Raw genomic sequence first — 18,044 nt, 5'->3', positions numbered from 1 at the left:
CTTGCTTAAAAAAATGACCTAACTGGTAATTATCAAAACTGTCTAGATTTCTGTCAAACAACTAATTAATAAGCAGACTAATTGTTTCAGCTCTGGTAAGTTCACAGTAATTGTATTTTAATTTAGCCTCCTCTCAGGCTGTGTATAAAAAAAGTTTCACTCTCATCAAACAGCCTCTCTCTTCTTTCTACATCCCAGGGCCCACAAGGTTTCCAAGGCAACCCAGGAGAGGCTGGAGAGCCCGGACAATCTGTAAGTATCCCACAGAGTACTAGTCCTTCCCCCCAGCCCATGCTACATTATAAATACTTGCTCTATAGCCTATAAACCTCCTCTCCTTTTTTTTTATCTTTCTCAACTCGCTACCTTCTCAAGTCTGTTTGACTTTTTACAAGATGATAACAGTGAGGCACAACTAGACTGGATAACAGTCATTGCAACCATATTGTATTCGCTCCTCACTTCTTCATGTGGAAACTTCAGCTACTGCCACTTCACTGTAGCTATACTACATTTCCATAAAGTTTCCTAACCGCTTACTTCTATATGCTTCTCTATTTGACCAGCCAGGTCTTCAATTTCAACATTTACAACCCTCATCAGTTAATGCTTACAATGCTCATGTCTCAAACCCAAATCTGTGTGGAGTCTGACATCAAATGGTGAAAAGCAGGGTACTGAACTGGCCTTCTACTGTACTCGACTTACTCTATCAGATTTTCAGTTTTCTCACGATTTTCTTTTCCTATGTTTACCCATCCTCTCACTGACAGCTTCCAATATTTGTTGTACCTCTCCTGCTCCGTTATATTTCTCCTATATTTTCTGTTCTTCTTACAATTCCCACTTTTATTTTCTCCCTCCTTGCTGCCCTAGCTCTACCCCCTCTCTACCCTTACTTACCCCTCCTGTAGTTTTCACCCATACTTACCCCTAACGAAGCTTCCAGAAATCAGACTACCCACCCTCTGCTGTCCTTCCCGTTCCCTCAGCAGGTAGACAAAGCAGGGTCTCCTCACTGCTGTGTTAATCTGCTCCTGTGGAGTTCAGATGTGCAGCCTCTGAGGTGCCTCCTCTTTTAAAAGTGCTCCAGCACATCATTATATGTGATTAAAATCAAGCCTCTTTTCAGATTATAAATTGACAGTTGTAGAAGGGTCACAGTGTTGGCCAAGTGTTTGTGGAGACCAGAGAGAAGTTTAGCCTTTGAAATCACAATGAGTCAAAATAAATTACCAATAAGATGCCTTTAATTAGCTTATTCAGATAAGGAATAGACAGAGACTAACAAGACAAGACAGACTAACACAGAGAAAGAGAGAGAGAAAGGTCATTTAAGATGGAAAAATAGTGACAGAACCAAAAGACATATCAACACGAATGAAGTAAGAAAGCTGAGAAAGAAACTGGCAGACAGAAAGAGAGAAAGATGAAAACATCTGAACCTTGTACCAAGGATTTTGGATAAGGATATTGCAGTATGTGTTTCAATCTTTTTGGCCTAATCTTGCATATATATCCTGCTGATTCTGCTCATATTATCATTATGATTAGTATGAACCATTACTGCCAAAATGGCTTTTGATTAATGTAAACACACTATTAACGTAACACTCACTTATGCAGTTCAAATAATAATTAAACTTATGTATTAAAGTGTATCTCTTATGTGTCTCGGGTTCTTATCAGGGCTGATTGTAAAGTGAAAGAGAGCAAAGTCTAAACTGTGTGATGTTGCCCTCTGTTGGTTATGAATGATAACTGTGTCTCACCTCTGCTTGTTTCCTCTTTACTAATAGGGCCCCATGGGTCCCCGTGGCCCCCCTGGACCTCCTGGAAAACCTGGAGATGATGTAAGTAAATTGCCAACAAGCAGGAACTCTGACAAGGCTGATACATAGTGAAGCTTAGTTACTGTCACCTATTCTGTGAAATTCTGTAATATATTCTCTTGCGGCCTTTTCTGACTCCACCTACAGATATAATAAATGTGTGACTGTCATAATCATGACAGTGACATCAGGTTAATTAGGATGAGTATTAATTTCCCATTCCTGGCCTTTTCACACGCTTACATAAAAACCCATTTTTATTTATTTGCTTGTTTTAAGGTACTATTATAAAGTATAAATTACAGTGTCTCCATTATAGATTGATTTTGTTGCTCTGTTTGCTCTTTTTTCTTGATTTTTACAAAATCAACTAAATTATTGCTGCTCAAACGTTTTGTATCATTTAGTTCTGAATGTTATTTTCAACATCTTGTTGGTCTTTCAAGGCCATATCTACAGTGTCTGATATTTTTTTATTGGGTATTATTACTGCTATACTACCATAAAAAATAGAGGATTTAAAAATGTGCAAATGTATTTTACATTGTACGGTCTATATTGTTTCAAAAATTAACAGTCCATGGACTTCTGGCTTGAGCTAACACAGCAGCTACAGCAGTAATGAGACATAACATGTGCCAATACTGCCATACATTTAGGCTTTTACCATAATTTTATATATATCGTTTACCAGACACAGATCAATCAGTTAGACATAGAAATGACCTGCCAAATTACTAGTGTCTTTTGTAGTTGGTTTTTCTGACCAAACACAGCACACATGGTACGCTAATTAATGGATCTTTAACATCTTTTATTGCCACTTACATTAATTTCTCATTTTAATCTTAATCTTTAATCATTGAGATCAAAATGTAATTCCTACTTTTCGCCACATGATGGCAGCAGACATGACATTTTACAATGTGTCCGTTAGGAGTGCTCACTCTCACATCAACTACATTAAATACACAGTACAGTATTTTACACTTTAAAAATAAGCGCTTACATGAAATTCATGAATTCACAAATTTTTAATAAAACTTTTACATAACTTTTCCTCTCTGTTTCTGTTTTAGGGTGAGGCTGGCAAACCTGGCAAATCAGGTGAGCGTGGACCTGCTGGACCTCAGGTGAGATTTCTCAGGCTGTCGATTCATTCTGAATGTGGAGAGTCTCACTTGATATATCCTAAGATTTCGTCTTGTTTGACTCTCTGGCGGTCAGCAGCCACCCCTGGTAATATACTGTGAGAAATGAGTTTCTAATACCAGCTCACAGACTGAAGCAGATTCTTTGGCTATAAAAAAACTGATTTGGGAGAAGCGCACAATCTTTACCTAACTTTTATACTCTAACAACTTCACATACAGTTATAGTGAGGCTGTCACTTCAGAAGAACATAATCAACTCAAATCACCAGTGTATTTTTACGTTTCACTTTACATTGATTATACAATAAAGCAGCTCTCACCATAGCTGACAGTAATGATGGATTACTGTACAGACTGAGCGTTTCTAGATTTTAGTTCAAATCTGTAAATATTAATGAATATTACGTTATGAGTTTCAGATGGAGTCATTTATCATCTCCAGCCAAGAATCAGTATTTTTTTTTCATCTGAAGATCCCATGTGGCCAATATTAGTTGGAGCCAAAACAGGATTTAACCTTTGATTTCAATAGATAATTCCAACCTTATGAAAATAACTGCTTTAAAACTTGTTTTAATGTGTGGGGAAACTCTGCCCTGATGTAATCTGTCCCACTGGCTCCCACCCAGTGGAGGAAATCTTGATAGCAACATTATTTTACACTCTTATCTTCATCTTCCTTCCCTCTACTGTATATTAACCTCCTGTATCATCTCTCCTCTTGCATTAAAGGGAGCTCGTGGATTCCCAGGAACTCCTGGCCTGCCTGGCATCAAGGGACACAGAGTGAGTGTGTTTGTTGTCTATTAACGATTTCCAGGAAAATTAGATATTTGTTTATGTTCTTATTACTGTTACCCTAACTGTGCACCGTCTCTCTGCTCTTTCTTTTAGGGTTATCCAGGTCTTGATGGTTCAAAGGGAGAGACTGGAGCTGTTGGGTCTAAGGTAGGATTTTATTCTGTGTGCAACTCACTGTTTTCCAGTTAATTAAGGCACCGCTTCGCTGTTTGTTCATGTATGTCTCTGTGTCGATGGTGGTGACCCAAAAATCAGTAACAATTGGTATGACATGATTTTTTATTGATTGTTAATTGGTGAGTATTCCACCAAACATAGACTCTACACAGACTCCAGGAAGAGTAGTTGTTGCCAAGATGACTAACTTGGATTCAAATGAACCATAGACTGTCTATGTCATATTTACAGCTGTGTTGCCATACTAACAGCTAAATCTTGTTTCTGCTCTTCAGGGTGAGGCTGGTGCTCCCGGAGAGAATGGTGCTCCTGGACCGATGGTGTGTAATTCTGTACATCACAACAACGATGTACAAATCCAGTCTCAATTATAATGGTAAACTGATTGTAAATGGTTTCGTCTCCTATCCCTCACCCACACAGGGACCTCGCGGTTTGCCTGGTGAGAGAGGCCGTCCTGGACCCAGTGGAGCTGCTGTGAGTGTCATCTTTCTATCTAAAACTTAACATCTGACTCAAAACAGATGGATTACATGTCTCACTTTGCTTTATTAGTGATAACTACAGAGTTAGGGAGCATAAAGTAGCTTAAAGTATACTGTAATTCAAAGGTGTTCCTTTTAATGTCATTTGCTAATAATTGCGCTGTAATTCAGAGGTGTTAACCTCAATGTGTCAGCTGAATCTCTTACTGCTCTGTACCAGTTTCCTGATTTGAATAGTTTGTGGAAAGTAGTTAAGTTCAGTTTAAAAAAAAATCAGGACCAAAGGTTTTGATGCCATGTACTGATAATGTATTGTTTATTCAGGGAGCACGTGGAAATGATGGCTTGCCCGGTCCTGCTGGCCCCCCAGTAAGTATCATTCTTTTATCGTTTGGTTTGAGATTTAGTAAAAAAGACTGTATATGAAATCCAACCCCACATCTCCACACACAACCCCTCTGTATGATAATAGTCTCTACACCTGTACACCTGGATGTGTCAGTGATTAATAGCTGAGCTGACAGACTGTCTTTTCCTCTCTGTAGGGCCCTGTCGGTCCTTCTGGAGCTCCAGGCTTCCCTGGCTCTCCTGGTTCAAAGGTAAGTCACTAGTTACCTAAAATAGTAGCCCAACCTCCTCTTCATCTTCACCTTTGTTGTGTTCATTCTGTGAATGAATGTAACTTTGTCTGCATCTGTCCCTTCCTTTCTATGAGAAAACTAGTCCCCAAAATTAAATTTCCCCCCCCTTACTTAGGACTTTTTCCTCTACAAAAACAAAGTTGTGTGTATAACAGGTGCAAAACGTGGGTTTTGTGAAATCTGTGTAGTTATAATAACACTTTCTTGAATCCAATCAAAAAGTTTCAGAAAATGGCGGCACACAGCTCAGGGAGGATTTTGTGGGGACAAGCTGAAATGCTTTAGTGAAATCGGAGAAGGCTGCTCTGCATTGAAAAGTGCTTTAAGCCTCCATCTGTGTGGAAAATTAGGGAGGAGGGGGTTTAAAAGTGTTATTCTCCCTCTCTCACTCCCTCTTATTGTCTATTTCTTCTTTTCTCTCTCTGCTTTGCATCTGATTTATTCCTGCTGCACAGCAGAGAGGCTTAGCTCTGTGCTCGGGGGCCCAGCGCTGGTGGGTTTGCTTTCTTTTTTCGAGCCCCTGATAGTTTGGGAAATCTTTTAGGAATTACAAGTGGAATATCTCTTTACAAAATCCAGGAGTTTCCCTTGAAGTAATCAAAGCAAAATTAAGCTCAAGATGTGAAAATGTGTGTCTGTGCATGTGTTTATATATCGTATCAATTTACATCCATAAACATTTTTAGTCTGCAGGAGAGTCTGTCAACCTGTGTATGAATGTGTGTTTTGGTGTGACTTTATAATATTCTAGGAAGTGTCCCATGGTAAGGAATTTTTAAAAGTCTCATATTACATTATTGTGCTGTTGCTGTACCTTCAGGAGCTCATGAAATGCAGACGTGTTTTAGTCTTTTCCTCTTTGAGCCATATGAGCAAAGCTTTGCATTTAAGAAAAAGAACCCAAGACTAACACAATAAAAAGCTAGCTAGGCAGAAGCAGCACAATTATCTGAACCTCGACTGACTTTTGAATCTCTGCATTGTATTATTTAGCATCAGCCAAGCTATCGCCTCTAAGATGCTGAGAATTTTTTCCACAATTTAAAAAAAAAAATGGCAGATGTTCCTCCTTTTGTCCCGCTTCTCACTTTAGTTACAGAGCCAGTAAAATATTGGCCTTGACACTGGGCTTAGGGAAAAGAAAAATTCAACACACCACACTACATCACCATTTTTTTTAAACACTTACAAACTCTATTATGTCATACTATTGAGTCTGCAAACTCTACAAAGCTGCAGCAATAACAAAAGAATTCCATTCAACAACATGCTGAAAAAGCTGCATACCACCAGTGTGGTAAAATCTCTGGCTAGTGTCCATAGCTCCTCTGAGTGGTGGCCAAATTCCTATTTTTATACTGAACCTGAAGGTCTGTAAAACATTATGCACCTGGCGTTGGATAGCACACTTCGTACCAGCATTGAAAATACAGTCGATAGATTATTTTCTTCATTTAAATACTACTATTTTCTAAGCATTAAACTCTCATTTCAGTGGTGTACAACAAAAATGTGTTTCTGAGCAATGGTTTGTTTTCTGCCAGACAACATGCAGTTTATTATTTCAATTTAGTCAACCAACTCACAGATTTATTATGTGAATAGTGTATGTACATAGTTAATATTTGGTGTCTATGCTCATCAGCAGGCTAAGAAGGAGATAATTATTCACTTGCATGTTAAAATCATCAAGTAGCAGGTAATCTCCTATTATGACCTGCAGCAGATGACAATACAAACCACACAACAGCACAATTCAGATGCAATGAGTGTATAGAGAATGATAAAGCAAGATGTCACATAAACACTTTAATTTGAGTTGGAATATGTCTGTGTTGTTAAGCTGAATATGAAGTGTGTGAACAAAATGTTTATGTGACCAAACCATGTAGTTTCCTATCAAGCCACTATTACAGGGAAATAATTATGGGAATAAATGGGCAGTGTGCAAGACAACAGGCAATTGATCTGACATTAAAGTCCCCAAAACAACAGCAAAAATGAGGAAACATGCCACAAAATTATCATATTTCAATAAACTAACAGCATGACAGCTTCACAATGCAGACAGTATACCAAACAGCAACCAAAAGATACATGAGCTCAGCAACCAAAAGGAATATATTCACTATTAAGTGAATACACATAAGCAGCAGCATCTGCAGCAATACGCACACAAACTCTAAAACAGAGCCAGCAGACATCCACTCATGACATACTGTACATGTTAACAGAAACAGCAAATACTTAGCCCGAGTTGTAGCGTCCCCAAGCTGTCAACACTGACAGGAAAACTCAGTTTCAGGTAACACCGGTGTTGTGTCCAAGTTTGTTTCCCCGTCGATATGTACTTCCGCTTAACTTAAACTGCTCGAAGTGGCATTTGATAGCAAATGTGAGGATGGTGAACGGAGTCGTGGTCGCAGCTGGAAGCAGGATTATTTCCCCTCAATTTAGCATCTGGCCGGATAAGACTAGCTTGTGAAATGCTATATGAGCAGGTGTAGCGCTAGCATAAGTGTTTATAACAGAGTTAGCTAAAAAAAAAAAAAAAAACAGTAGGATAAGATAGCAAAACAGTGGACACTGACATTTTAAGTATCCCGCCTTAGGTCAAATGGTGTGTTGGATGTGTGTTGATGTGAGTAATTGTTACTGTCATGTGAGATTAGCAGCGCAACTAGTCTGCCGAAACTGTCAATCATTTGTTGCCTAGCAACAGTGATACCTCGCTTCCGAGTTTAGTATTACACCTCATTCATTTATCAGAGTCCTAGTTTGTTATTCTTGGGCTTGTTTTGTTTTTTGTGATTTACAATATAGGGGTGTCTTTGAATGTATCTCTCATACTGTAATATTCACATCAGTCTGTTCAGATTATCTGTGCTGTTATTTATGTCTTGTCTCAGTTAAAGTATGTTCCCATTATACGGTAGATCCTAGACCTTACTGAGAACTTTGTTATATGCAGTGTGAGACATTTTAATATTTTATACTATTTACACCCTTGCAGCTAACGTTATATGTATGTTAATTTTCATACTTTCTACTGTTTTTAAACGTATTAGTCCTATCAGATGAGTTCCTCTTTTACTGATAGTTATTTAGCTGTTTTCTAACTTAATTTTAGGATTTGTCTGTTTAGTTTTAGCTGATTATTATATGTACTTAAGATCGTTACTTACATATTAATTTAATTTTCATCTCTCTTCTTTCTTCTGTGTTGCTAACCAGGGAGAAGCTGGTCCTACTGGTGCTCGTGGACCTGAGGGTGCTCAGGGGCCCCGTGGAGAGTCTGGCACTCCCGGATCACCCGGACCTTCTGGTGCTTCTGTAAGTGATGCTATAAACATGTATATAAAAGGACAAACATAGTATATTAACTATATCAAAGCATTACTTAAAAGGAAATACTTGTTGCCATCTAAATTTCATAAAGCACAGTGTTTTGAGGCAGTGCAAAGGCCTGCCAACAACAGTTTTTAATATAGCCAGTCCCACTGTGTTATATTTGCTGACTATATTTTTCAGGTGATAGATACTTTTTAATGCACTGAGAGAACTGAGCTGTAGAACAGCTGTAATTGACAACATTTTAACATTGAAACTTAGGGCAATCACTCCCAGGACAATATCTAATCGGGGCCAGTTATGATTATTGTAGTGCATTCACTTGCAAGTCAAGTCAAGTCAATTTTATTCATATAGTCCTTAGACCCTCGATTCGGATGACGTAAAACTCCCCTCAAAAAAACATTTTAACAGGAAAAAATGGAACAAACCTCAGGACGAGCAACAGAGGAGGGACCCCTCTCATGGCGTGTGTACAGAATAGACCAACATAAAAAAATTACAGTATGGACAATCAAGATGACAAAGTTATGAATAGACTGTAACATATATGGAAAATGGACCCGGGAAGACGTCGAGCAACTTCATGTGTCGTCGAACAGATAGGACCTGAGCCACAGGACGTCCTCTCCACCATGGAGACCTGGAAGAGGGCAGACTACACCAACACACAAGAGGCAAACTCAAGCACACCATTCACTTGCTTTGTCTCTTTCTCTACAGGGAAACCCTGGTACTGATGGTATCCCTGGATCCAAAGGATCAGCTGTAAGTTTAAAACTCTTATTTGGCTGTATTTCAAACTGCCACCCACTTACTGTGTATTTTCCCATTTAACTATTGTACAGTAGAAGTGCAGGTGACGTTTTTCTCACAAACTGAGATCTGAACTGATCTAGTATACATAATTGACATGTATAATACATTTGCTTTTGAAATACAGAAGGCCTACTGACCATTGCACTTTAAATGAAATTGCACTGCATTTCAGATCACCATACTACAGACTCTACAGTCTTGCAAGAACTGGGCTGGCCCATAACATATGAAAAACTGGACAGCCAAAATCAGAGGCACTCTAATTGTATCTGTCCATTCAACAGCACAAACTCCCTTTGAGCTTTCTATTGCATCTTGAAAACTTGACATGAGACTCTTCTTCACTGCACAAGTCAGTCAGTTTTAGTTAAACATCGCAGTTCGTTGTCACTGATGCAGAGTTTATACCAGTTAACCTAACAATGGGCCTGTATTTTCTTATTTACATCGAGCAAAGGAGAATTCACTATGAAAGTTACACCGACATGTTATTTGCTTACAGTAAAATCACTGGTAACTTATTGTGGACTACATCCATTCAGATGGATGGCTGAGTGTTCAGTCAGCTCCCTCTCTTTCTTTCTCTGTAGGGTGCTCCTGGTATCGCTGGTGCTCCTGGTTTCCCTGGACCTCGTGGGCCTCCCGGGCCTCAGGGAGCAACTGGACCTCTCGGGCCCAAAGGAACATCTGTATGTGCTAACAGAGTCATTCATTAACCAGAGATAGCCCCTTTCATTGGAGTTGTGTTGCTTGGAAACAGTTTAGGTTCAAGTTTATTAACAGTTTGCAATTTGTATTTGCTGCTCATTTCATTTTCCAAATAATAACATGACACAGGAAAAATGATAACAACCTTCACTCTCTCTCTCTCTCTCTCTCTCTCTCTCTCTCTCTCTCTCTCTCTGTCTGTCTACCAATTATTGTTTAGGGAGATCCCGGTATTCCAGGGTTCAAGGGAGAGGCTGGACCCAAAGGAGAAATTGTGAGTTTTCTTTTCTTTTCTTTATATTTAATTTCCCCCTTTTTAAAGTATTTCTTTCTTCCTGTAATACCATGGTCTGATGTGTTCTCCAGGGACCAGTTGGACTTCAAGGAGCTCCTGGCCCACAAGGAGAAGAGGGCAAAAGAGGACCCAGGGGTGAGCCTGGTGCTGCTGGACCACTCGGACCTCCTGGAGAGAGAGTGAGTATCATCAAATTGGTTAAAACCAGTAATTTTACAGCTTAAATAAATGTATGCTGCTTGGCAACACAAAAACAGAAATAACAGGCTTCCTCCTGTGTAAATGTATAGATCAAAGGTTGTCAAATATTTATATGTTATAGATCTTTTAATATACACATTTGATAAAGTTTTGTCCCACAAAATTCATTTGTGGAAGTTTTCATTGCTGTTGAATCATTGATGAATTGCATAGGAGAGTATATTGCACATTTGGAGACAATATTGGTAAGAGTGAAACTGTTTCTACATTTTTAATGAGGATCATTTCACTCAAATAAAATTTTAATAACATTAAACTTTTCCTCACTTTGTTGGTCACCACCTGGGAACCACTATGAGCTGCAGTGACTTAAATATTATTGTTATAATAATCATAACTGTGACTCTGTTTTTTTGTGTTTTCTGTGTAGGGAGCCCCCGGTAACCGTGGTTTCCCTGGTCAAGATGGTCTGGCTGGTCCCAAGGTAAGTATCACCACAGTTATATACTATAAATGGCTTTATTATTGCTGTAGGAACAGAAAATCTGCTCTGAAAGAGAAAATGAACATGGAAGCCTCTAGAGGACACAGATCTGGCAGAGGAAGGAAGAGATAAGGAAATGTGTGCAGGTGATGCGTGAGTAGTCACGGGTGTAAATCTGTGAAACTGACAATTAACATATTCCATCTGCTCCATATTGCATTTGGAAATAGCTGTTAACAATGCCTTGGTCCAATATTTTCATTGGGTTTCGATTTGTTTTTGACTGCTGCAGTGAGAAAATAACATTTCTGAATCACCTAATCACAATGTTGTCATGGACTGGTACTGCTTAAAAATTACGTCACCATGAATTATAATTCAATTTCACTCAGTTCAACTCAGTAACCTTCAAATCCAACCATGGAAAAGATACAGCTGTCACTATTCTAGTACTGTAGTGTTATCAGAACTTACAAATCTGTCTTACGTTGTAAGTCTCTGCAGAGAATCAGCACTCTTTGGGCTTCAAACTCGCCTGTATTCTCCCTCTTGCCAGAAAATGAATGCACTTCCACACAACTTTAAGGCTATATAGATTGTGTGCCTCTGCAGAATAGGGTGGGACTTTTCTTTCATTAGTTGCGGTTATAGCTGTATCATTTACATTATTCTTTGATAATAAAAGAATGTGCTCTACAAAATTGTATAGTAATGTTTTTCATGAATGAAAAACAGCATCTTCCTGTAAAACATAAATTTTCCCAACATAGAACAAATGGCTTTCAGAGGCATAATCATTGAAAAAGAAAAAGACCAAAGGTTACACATTTTCATAGCTGTAACTTTAATTGATCTGTTTACATAGATATTTAGCATTTAAAAGCATTTATTATCGAATTACTGAAAAGCATGAGTCATTAGTCATATCTGACTGCACTGTGGTAAGGACAATGAAAAAATAAGTGGATAAAGCACTTAACATTATCATTTTTGGCAAAAGATTTCACTGAGCATTTGATTGCCTCTGTTGTTCTCGATGACATCTCTGGAAGATAATTTCTCACCTCATTAACTCATAGTTCTTAAATCTAGTGAAATTGCACAAAGCGGCGTACGGTTTTCATATTATGTGTTTGATGAGGCACGTAATAAGTGAAATGCCTCTTCAAGGTTCACACTGAACTCAGATCAGCACCCTTACTGATGAGTTAATGAAGTACATAATAAATCATATTTCCGGTGACAAGCAAAGCAAACTGAAATTCATCAGCACTTCTGTTTCTTCATCACTTCATCTGAGGCTCATGCACATGGCAGCAGTGATGCATGTAACTCCACCAAGTGGCCACAAGATGGCAGCATAGCTCAGAACCCAGTCATGCACTAGTGACCTACATGTCCCATATCGGCAAAGCCAGCATCTCATTTAACATTATCTTCCCCGCACAATTTCATTTATACCAAAATGAATCTGTCAGACTTTAATCTTCTCATCTCCAGCAGGTCAATGAATCTCCTTCACACTGTTAAAATGGAAACTTATTTCCTCTGGGGTTTGAGAATTCACCTCCTTAGTGATTGACTGAGTGACCAAGCCCTGTTTTATTCTCTCTCTCCTAACACAGGGAGCCCCTGGTGAGCGTGGACCCTCTGGTGCCAGTGGTCCCAAGGGTGCCACCGGTGACCCTGGCCGTCCCGGAGAGTCTGGTCTGCCTGGTGCCAGAGTAAGCACTTCCCTTATCTATAATACCACAGATCTGGATGTTGGTCACCTGCAGAAATGTGCTTTAAAACATGCAGAAATAAGGACATAATCAATGATTTTTAGATGGATTCCAATGTATCTTTACATTTTAAATACACAATTTGGCTTTGTTACCTGGTTGTGTTATTATTATACAGGTCAGTGTCAATACAATACATACAATTTCAGATCCCATCCATTCTTTAGAAGATTGTACGCTGTAATTGAGGATAATACGTTTGTAGTAATATTTAACAAATTACTATCTAGCTGAAGATCTGGGCCAGTCCTAATTTGTCACTGTATTTCAATTCGCAGCTGACCACACTGTTGCTGTCCTGTGAAAACCATGTTTCTCCAAACATTGGAGAATTTTTTGTGTGTGTGTGTGTGTCAATGCATTTTTAGATAACCCGGTGGGTTTTTAAATGGTTAGCTTATGAAGTAAGAAAATGTTCTCAACTCATAAAGGAAGACTTAAAGGGATGCTCCAGTGATTTAGTATTGCACTTCCATAAACTTGTGAGGCTCAAAAGAGCTTCAGAGAAAAAGGCAAAATTCAATCAGCCCCAGATATCCTGAGTTTTAGTCCCTTGTGTGGTTCAAGTTCTAAAAACGCTGGATCCTACATTTCCCACAAAGCAACCAACTGCATTTTTCCATTCAATTCTACCTGCACTGTCATCTTTCAAGTTCCAATTTGAAACACTGGCTTGCTGTTAAAAGAGAACTCCACTGATTGAGCATTGCACTATAACGTTGTCTGACTCACGATGGCCAGTTTTTAAAAAAGGATAAAAAGCAATGCATCTTTGTCAAACCTGGCACCTACATTACCCACAATGCAACTTGATCGCAGACAGTTCGGTGGGAGATTCGGGTGTGTTATGCTAGTAGCGGCTAATGTAGCCTCAAGCAGAGATGAGGAGCGGACCTACAGAGGTCTGGTAAACTCACTTGTTTCTAACTCGACACCTCCAGATTCTTTTCATTTTCTAACTTTTAGTCTTCACATTCAACCGACATCAGCAGCTCCCTCTGGAGCCACAAAAGGTTTTATACCACATTTTTCACATATACAGTAGTAATCACTACAGAGGAAGTATAATAAAAGCACCTGTAGTGAACCGAATCCATTAACATCAGTAACCTGAAGTGTAACTCTTATTCATATTTTAGTTCTTAGTCATTTCCATCAGCAGGCGTTAAACTGCTGCTTAGTGCACACAGGACCACTCAGAGGTGTAAATTCAGTTCATCTGGATTTTGGCTGTTTCTTCTCTCACAGGGCCTGACTGGACGCCCTGGTGACGCTGGTCCTCAAGGCAAAGTTGGACCTTCTGTAAGTGCACTTTTTCCTGTTGTAATGTGGTTGTTTTGTCTTTGTCAATCAATAAAAATAATCACACAGCATGTATCCTCACCCAGCACGAGGGGCTGTGTGTGTGGTTTTTTTAATATTGCATGTGGAACAATAAGGGAGAGACTTCTAGTGTGCTCTCATCACATAATGACACATAAATGGTTTCGTCAAACTGAATTGCAGAAGATTTATCCATCCATTATCCAAAAGGCTCATCCCCAGTGGAGTGTTTGTGTTTCAAATAGGTTTTTTAGAGTGACAAAGTCTTACACACTGTAGTTTGCTTCAGCATTCAATTCAGTTCAGAGCACTGGAATTTTCTCGACTCCACTTGGGCCATGATAACTCTAAATCCATTGTTTTCAGTCTACTAAGTGGAAAGTCCTATAAAAGTGTTTACACCTGAACTCTTCAACTGAAACCTCCATAAAATGAATTATTTTCAATAGATTGACTCCTCTTGTAGATTGTCATCCAAATTATTAATTAGTTAAGTCTATTAAGCTGTTGCCATTCATACATCATACAGTGCAATCCCACATTTTTTATATGAAAAGGAGCGCTGCACTATATTACATATTTTTTATCTTTTTATGTTGGCTATATTAACATTATGTTCACATTTTTTAAACATGCAATGCGTTTGCTGTTCAGGGACGATGTTTCATGAAAGCTTTATGGTTTACTGACAGATTAAGCAGTTGTTTCATGTTTTGACTGAGTAACTGAAGGACTGGCATATGGTCAGACTGATTATGATTGAGGGATTATTTGATCTGTTTCTTTCTTTGCTTCCTGGCTTTCCTAGTTTACCCCTTAGGGGTTTATTTATTTATTTCAACAAATTGAGTAACTGTTCCAAATCCTTGGGTCATGCTCGACATTTCTCTGCTAGACCCAATTCCGACCAGAGCCTATGAGCAATTACTCTTCTCCATTTCGCATTCCCAGTGAAAATCCAAGTGTGATCTAGCATTTTCCATTGCTGGCCCCAGATGTTGGAACAGTTTACCCTTCACTACTTTTCACAAATGTTATAATGACTACATGATTGCTTATACTGTATATTGCTTAGATTATCTAATTGGATTTTTAATTTCTCTGTAAAGCATTTTAGTCATCATTTGTAGTTTTTAAATGTTCTCTATGAATAAATTAAACTTGACTTGACTAGGGAGCTCCTGGTGAGGATGGTCGCCCAGGACCCCCCGGCCCACAGGGAGCCCGTGGACAGCCTGGTGTCATGGGATTCCCCGGACCCAAGGGAGCAACTGTGAGTAATTATATTAAAAAAAATCTAACGTGACTGCGTAACCAAGCTAATGGTGTTATCAATATAGGAACAAATGTTCAACATAATATATTTTGGGCCAATAGAACTTGTTTTGTTGTCTTTGTTGTTTTATTTGTCCTTTCCAAAAATAAGTCCCTGAATCAATAATAGAACCTACACACGTTCAACAATAACTGGAGTACTACTGAACAATTTCATGCCATTTGATGTGCATCATCACATGCACCCTCTCTACTCTCAAAATAGATGCAGGACCAAGCAATTCAGCCGCGGCCCTGTGACTAACCGCTGCATTTTGTTTCTGTTGTGATTAGGGCGAGGGTGGCAAGTCTGGTGAGAAAGGACTGGGTGGAGCTCCTGGTCTGAGAGTAAGTTATTCACCGTTCACAGGTATTCATTATATTTGGACTCATCCAAATGGATCTTACATGTACTGTCATTTCAAAATGCAAACATCGTTTAGCTGATATCACCATGTTTCCATTTCATGACATTTTAAAGTCAAACATCCTCTGATTGACTGTACGGAAGATCTTATTGACACACTGATTTCAAAATATACATATTCGTATAAATCATGAATTAATCAGGTACGTAACATAAAAAAATGGCTGTGTTGCCTGTGTATTTCAAAACCAGAAAAATAAAAAGTAGCTGCTGAAGTAGCGTAGACTGTGTTTTCAGACTCTGAATGTTCAGGATTATTATAAGGTCGAAATTATTAAAGAGATTAAATTTAACCTTTTTTCGGTTGCTTGTATTCACTGGCTACTGTGACTCGCCATTGATCTACTGTTATTTCTCTAGTTCAGCTTCCACATCAGAAGCAAGTTGAAAAGCTCAATTATAGCTATCAGATGTCTATCTAGTTAATAGCATCACCTTCCTCCCTCTCTTCCTTCCTCTCCTCAGGGTCTGCCCGGCAAAGATGGAGAAACTGGCCCTGCTGGACCCCCTGGCCCTGCCGTACGTATCTCTATCTCCTCCATCCCACTCCATATAGCTTCAACACTGATATTATCTTCCCCTTTTCTCAGTCTGCTCTTAGAAGCAACCTTCTGTATCTTCATATCCCAGCCTGCCTCAGCAATAGCTCTGCCTGAACATTGTAAGATGGCGTCACTGACTCACAGACTTTCATCTTGTTTTGAAGTTTGTGTTTCAGTGCACTAAATAAAATAAAAGCCTGTTCAACCTGAAATTATCCTTATGTTGTTTGCTGGTATCAGAGATAATTAAATGGCAAATTTAGCTAAATGTTCCCTCCATCTTAAACATCAAAGTCATATGTGAAATTCCTGACATTTAGTTTATGATAGAAGTTGATTGTGATTATGAATCATCTGTTTAGGGCCCTGCTGGAGAAAGAGGAGAGCAAGGACAGCCCGGTCCCTCAGGTTTCCAGGTGAGTCTGCCTGCTCAAACCTTTACCTCAAACAAAAAAGTTTATCTATGAATGCAGCTGTTTCTCTATTTAGGGCTTTAAGTGTGGTAGTAATTGTATTGCTGTTTTTACAATTTAAGACTTAGAAAAAAAAACATTGATCAGTCAGCTTATCTCTCTCACTGAGCTATGCAAAGACCAGTACAGACTGACCTGATTGAACATCTTATATTATGAATGTCACATATTTCGTTTTGAAATCAACCTTTTTCTACATAAATATTCTGTTAACCAACATGTGCTGATTTATTGCTGTACATGAATTTGTTATAGTTTTTGTTCATTTCTGACTTCTGTCTTTATTTTTGCTTACATCTTTATTGTTTCTCTCCTGTGCTCAGGGTCTACCTGGACCTCCTGGCCCCCCTGGTGAGGGAGGCAAGCCTGGAGACCAGGTGGGTGCATTTTTTATTATTTTTTTTTTTTGCTAAATATAGCTAACTGAGTGGAAATACCAGCATTGTTATGTTGAAGAGATCCTAAAATAATCTGTGCCTAAGTAATTTGGTGGATGCTGTTATCCAAATCCCTTCACAATACAGCAGTTCCTTTACTCCTAGCCCTGACAGCATTAGTATTTTTCTAATAAACTGTTAACAGGGCATTCCTGTAAAAGAGCAGGTATGCTCAGCCAAGTTACCCTGTATAAATAAAGGTTAAATCTGTGTCCTAAAACTCTGAGGCTACCTGCAATGTTGTTTCATACTGTAAAAGCATCTTGCTATTAAATAGTCGTTATTTGTTTCCACAGTCATCTTACCATTCATATAATTTCTGTATCACTGTGAATGGAAAAGTGCAGCAATTAGATGTTGTTAACTAAGTCCATGTTATTTTTAATATATATGTTTATACTTAATACATCCTGTAAATACCAAGTTAGCTTGGCCACTGCTGTAACCCCAATCTAGACTATAACTAAATCCATCAGTAGTAGTTCTAGCTGTAGTAGTTCCTCTTTTTAAACATACATGGCTTGATTTGTCTTATACTGATGCTGCATATCTTTTCAGGGAGTTCCTGGAGAGGCTGGAGCTGTTGGTGCTACTGGACCCAGAGTAAGTTGACAATATTTCACTTCACTACCGTTTGACTGACTGATTGTCAGACATGCCGCTGATTGTCGCTGTGTCACTGTCACCAGGGAGAGCGTGGTTTCCCTGGAGAGAGAGGAGCTGCCGGCTCTCAGGGTCTGCAGGGACCTCGAGGTCTGCCTGGAACTCCTGGAACTGACGGACCCAAGGTGAGTCC

The 18,044-nt window shown here is 39.0% G+C and overlaps 1 protein-coding gene across 2 annotated transcripts in view; it reads left to right on the top strand.

Annotated features, from left to right (window-relative positions):
• col2a1b (collagen, type II, alpha 1b) overlaps positions 1–18,044 on the top strand; it is a 51,750-nt gene that overhangs the window by 13,309 nt on the left and 20,397 nt on the right. For both annotated transcript variants that reach the window (XM_044169567.1, XM_044169559.1), the window contains 24 exons: positions 199–252; positions 1,800–1,853; positions 2,912–2,965; positions 3,719–3,772; positions 3,881–3,934; positions 4,240–4,284; positions 4,388–4,441; positions 4,774–4,818; positions 4,995–5,048; positions 8,325–8,423; positions 9,165–9,209; positions 9,851–9,949; positions 10,189–10,242; positions 10,335–10,442; positions 10,895–10,948; positions 12,574–12,672; positions 13,981–14,034; positions 15,230–15,328; positions 15,664–15,717; positions 16,262–16,315; positions 16,701–16,754; positions 17,135–17,188; positions 17,807–17,851; positions 17,938–18,036. In XM_044169567.1, the coding sequence (XP_044025502.1) occupies positions 199–252; positions 1,800–1,853; positions 2,912–2,965; positions 3,719–3,772; positions 3,881–3,934; positions 4,240–4,284; positions 4,388–4,441; positions 4,774–4,818; positions 4,995–5,048; positions 8,325–8,423; positions 9,165–9,209; positions 9,851–9,949; positions 10,189–10,242; positions 10,335–10,442; positions 10,895–10,948; positions 12,574–12,672; positions 13,981–14,034; positions 15,230–15,328; positions 15,664–15,717; positions 16,262–16,315; positions 16,701–16,754; positions 17,135–17,188; positions 17,807–17,851; positions 17,938–18,036 (1,539 nt within the window). The remainder of the gene's footprint in view (positions 1–198; positions 253–1,799; positions 1,854–2,911; positions 2,966–3,718; positions 3,773–3,880; positions 3,935–4,239; positions 4,285–4,387; positions 4,442–4,773; positions 4,819–4,994; positions 5,049–8,324; positions 8,424–9,164; positions 9,210–9,850; positions 9,950–10,188; positions 10,243–10,334; positions 10,443–10,894; positions 10,949–12,573; positions 12,673–13,980; positions 14,035–15,229; positions 15,329–15,663; positions 15,718–16,261; positions 16,316–16,700; positions 16,755–17,134; positions 17,189–17,806; positions 17,852–17,937; positions 18,037–18,044) is intronic.

The sequence above is a fragment of the Siniperca chuatsi genome, linkage group LG2, assembly GCF_020085105.1.
Source record: "Siniperca chuatsi isolate FFG_IHB_CAS linkage group LG2, ASM2008510v1, whole genome shotgun sequence".
In the NCBI taxonomy this organism is placed as follows: domain Eukaryota; kingdom Metazoa; phylum Chordata; class Actinopteri; order Centrarchiformes; family Sinipercidae; genus Siniperca; species Siniperca chuatsi.
This window is presented reverse-complemented; position numbering and strand designations above follow the sequence as displayed.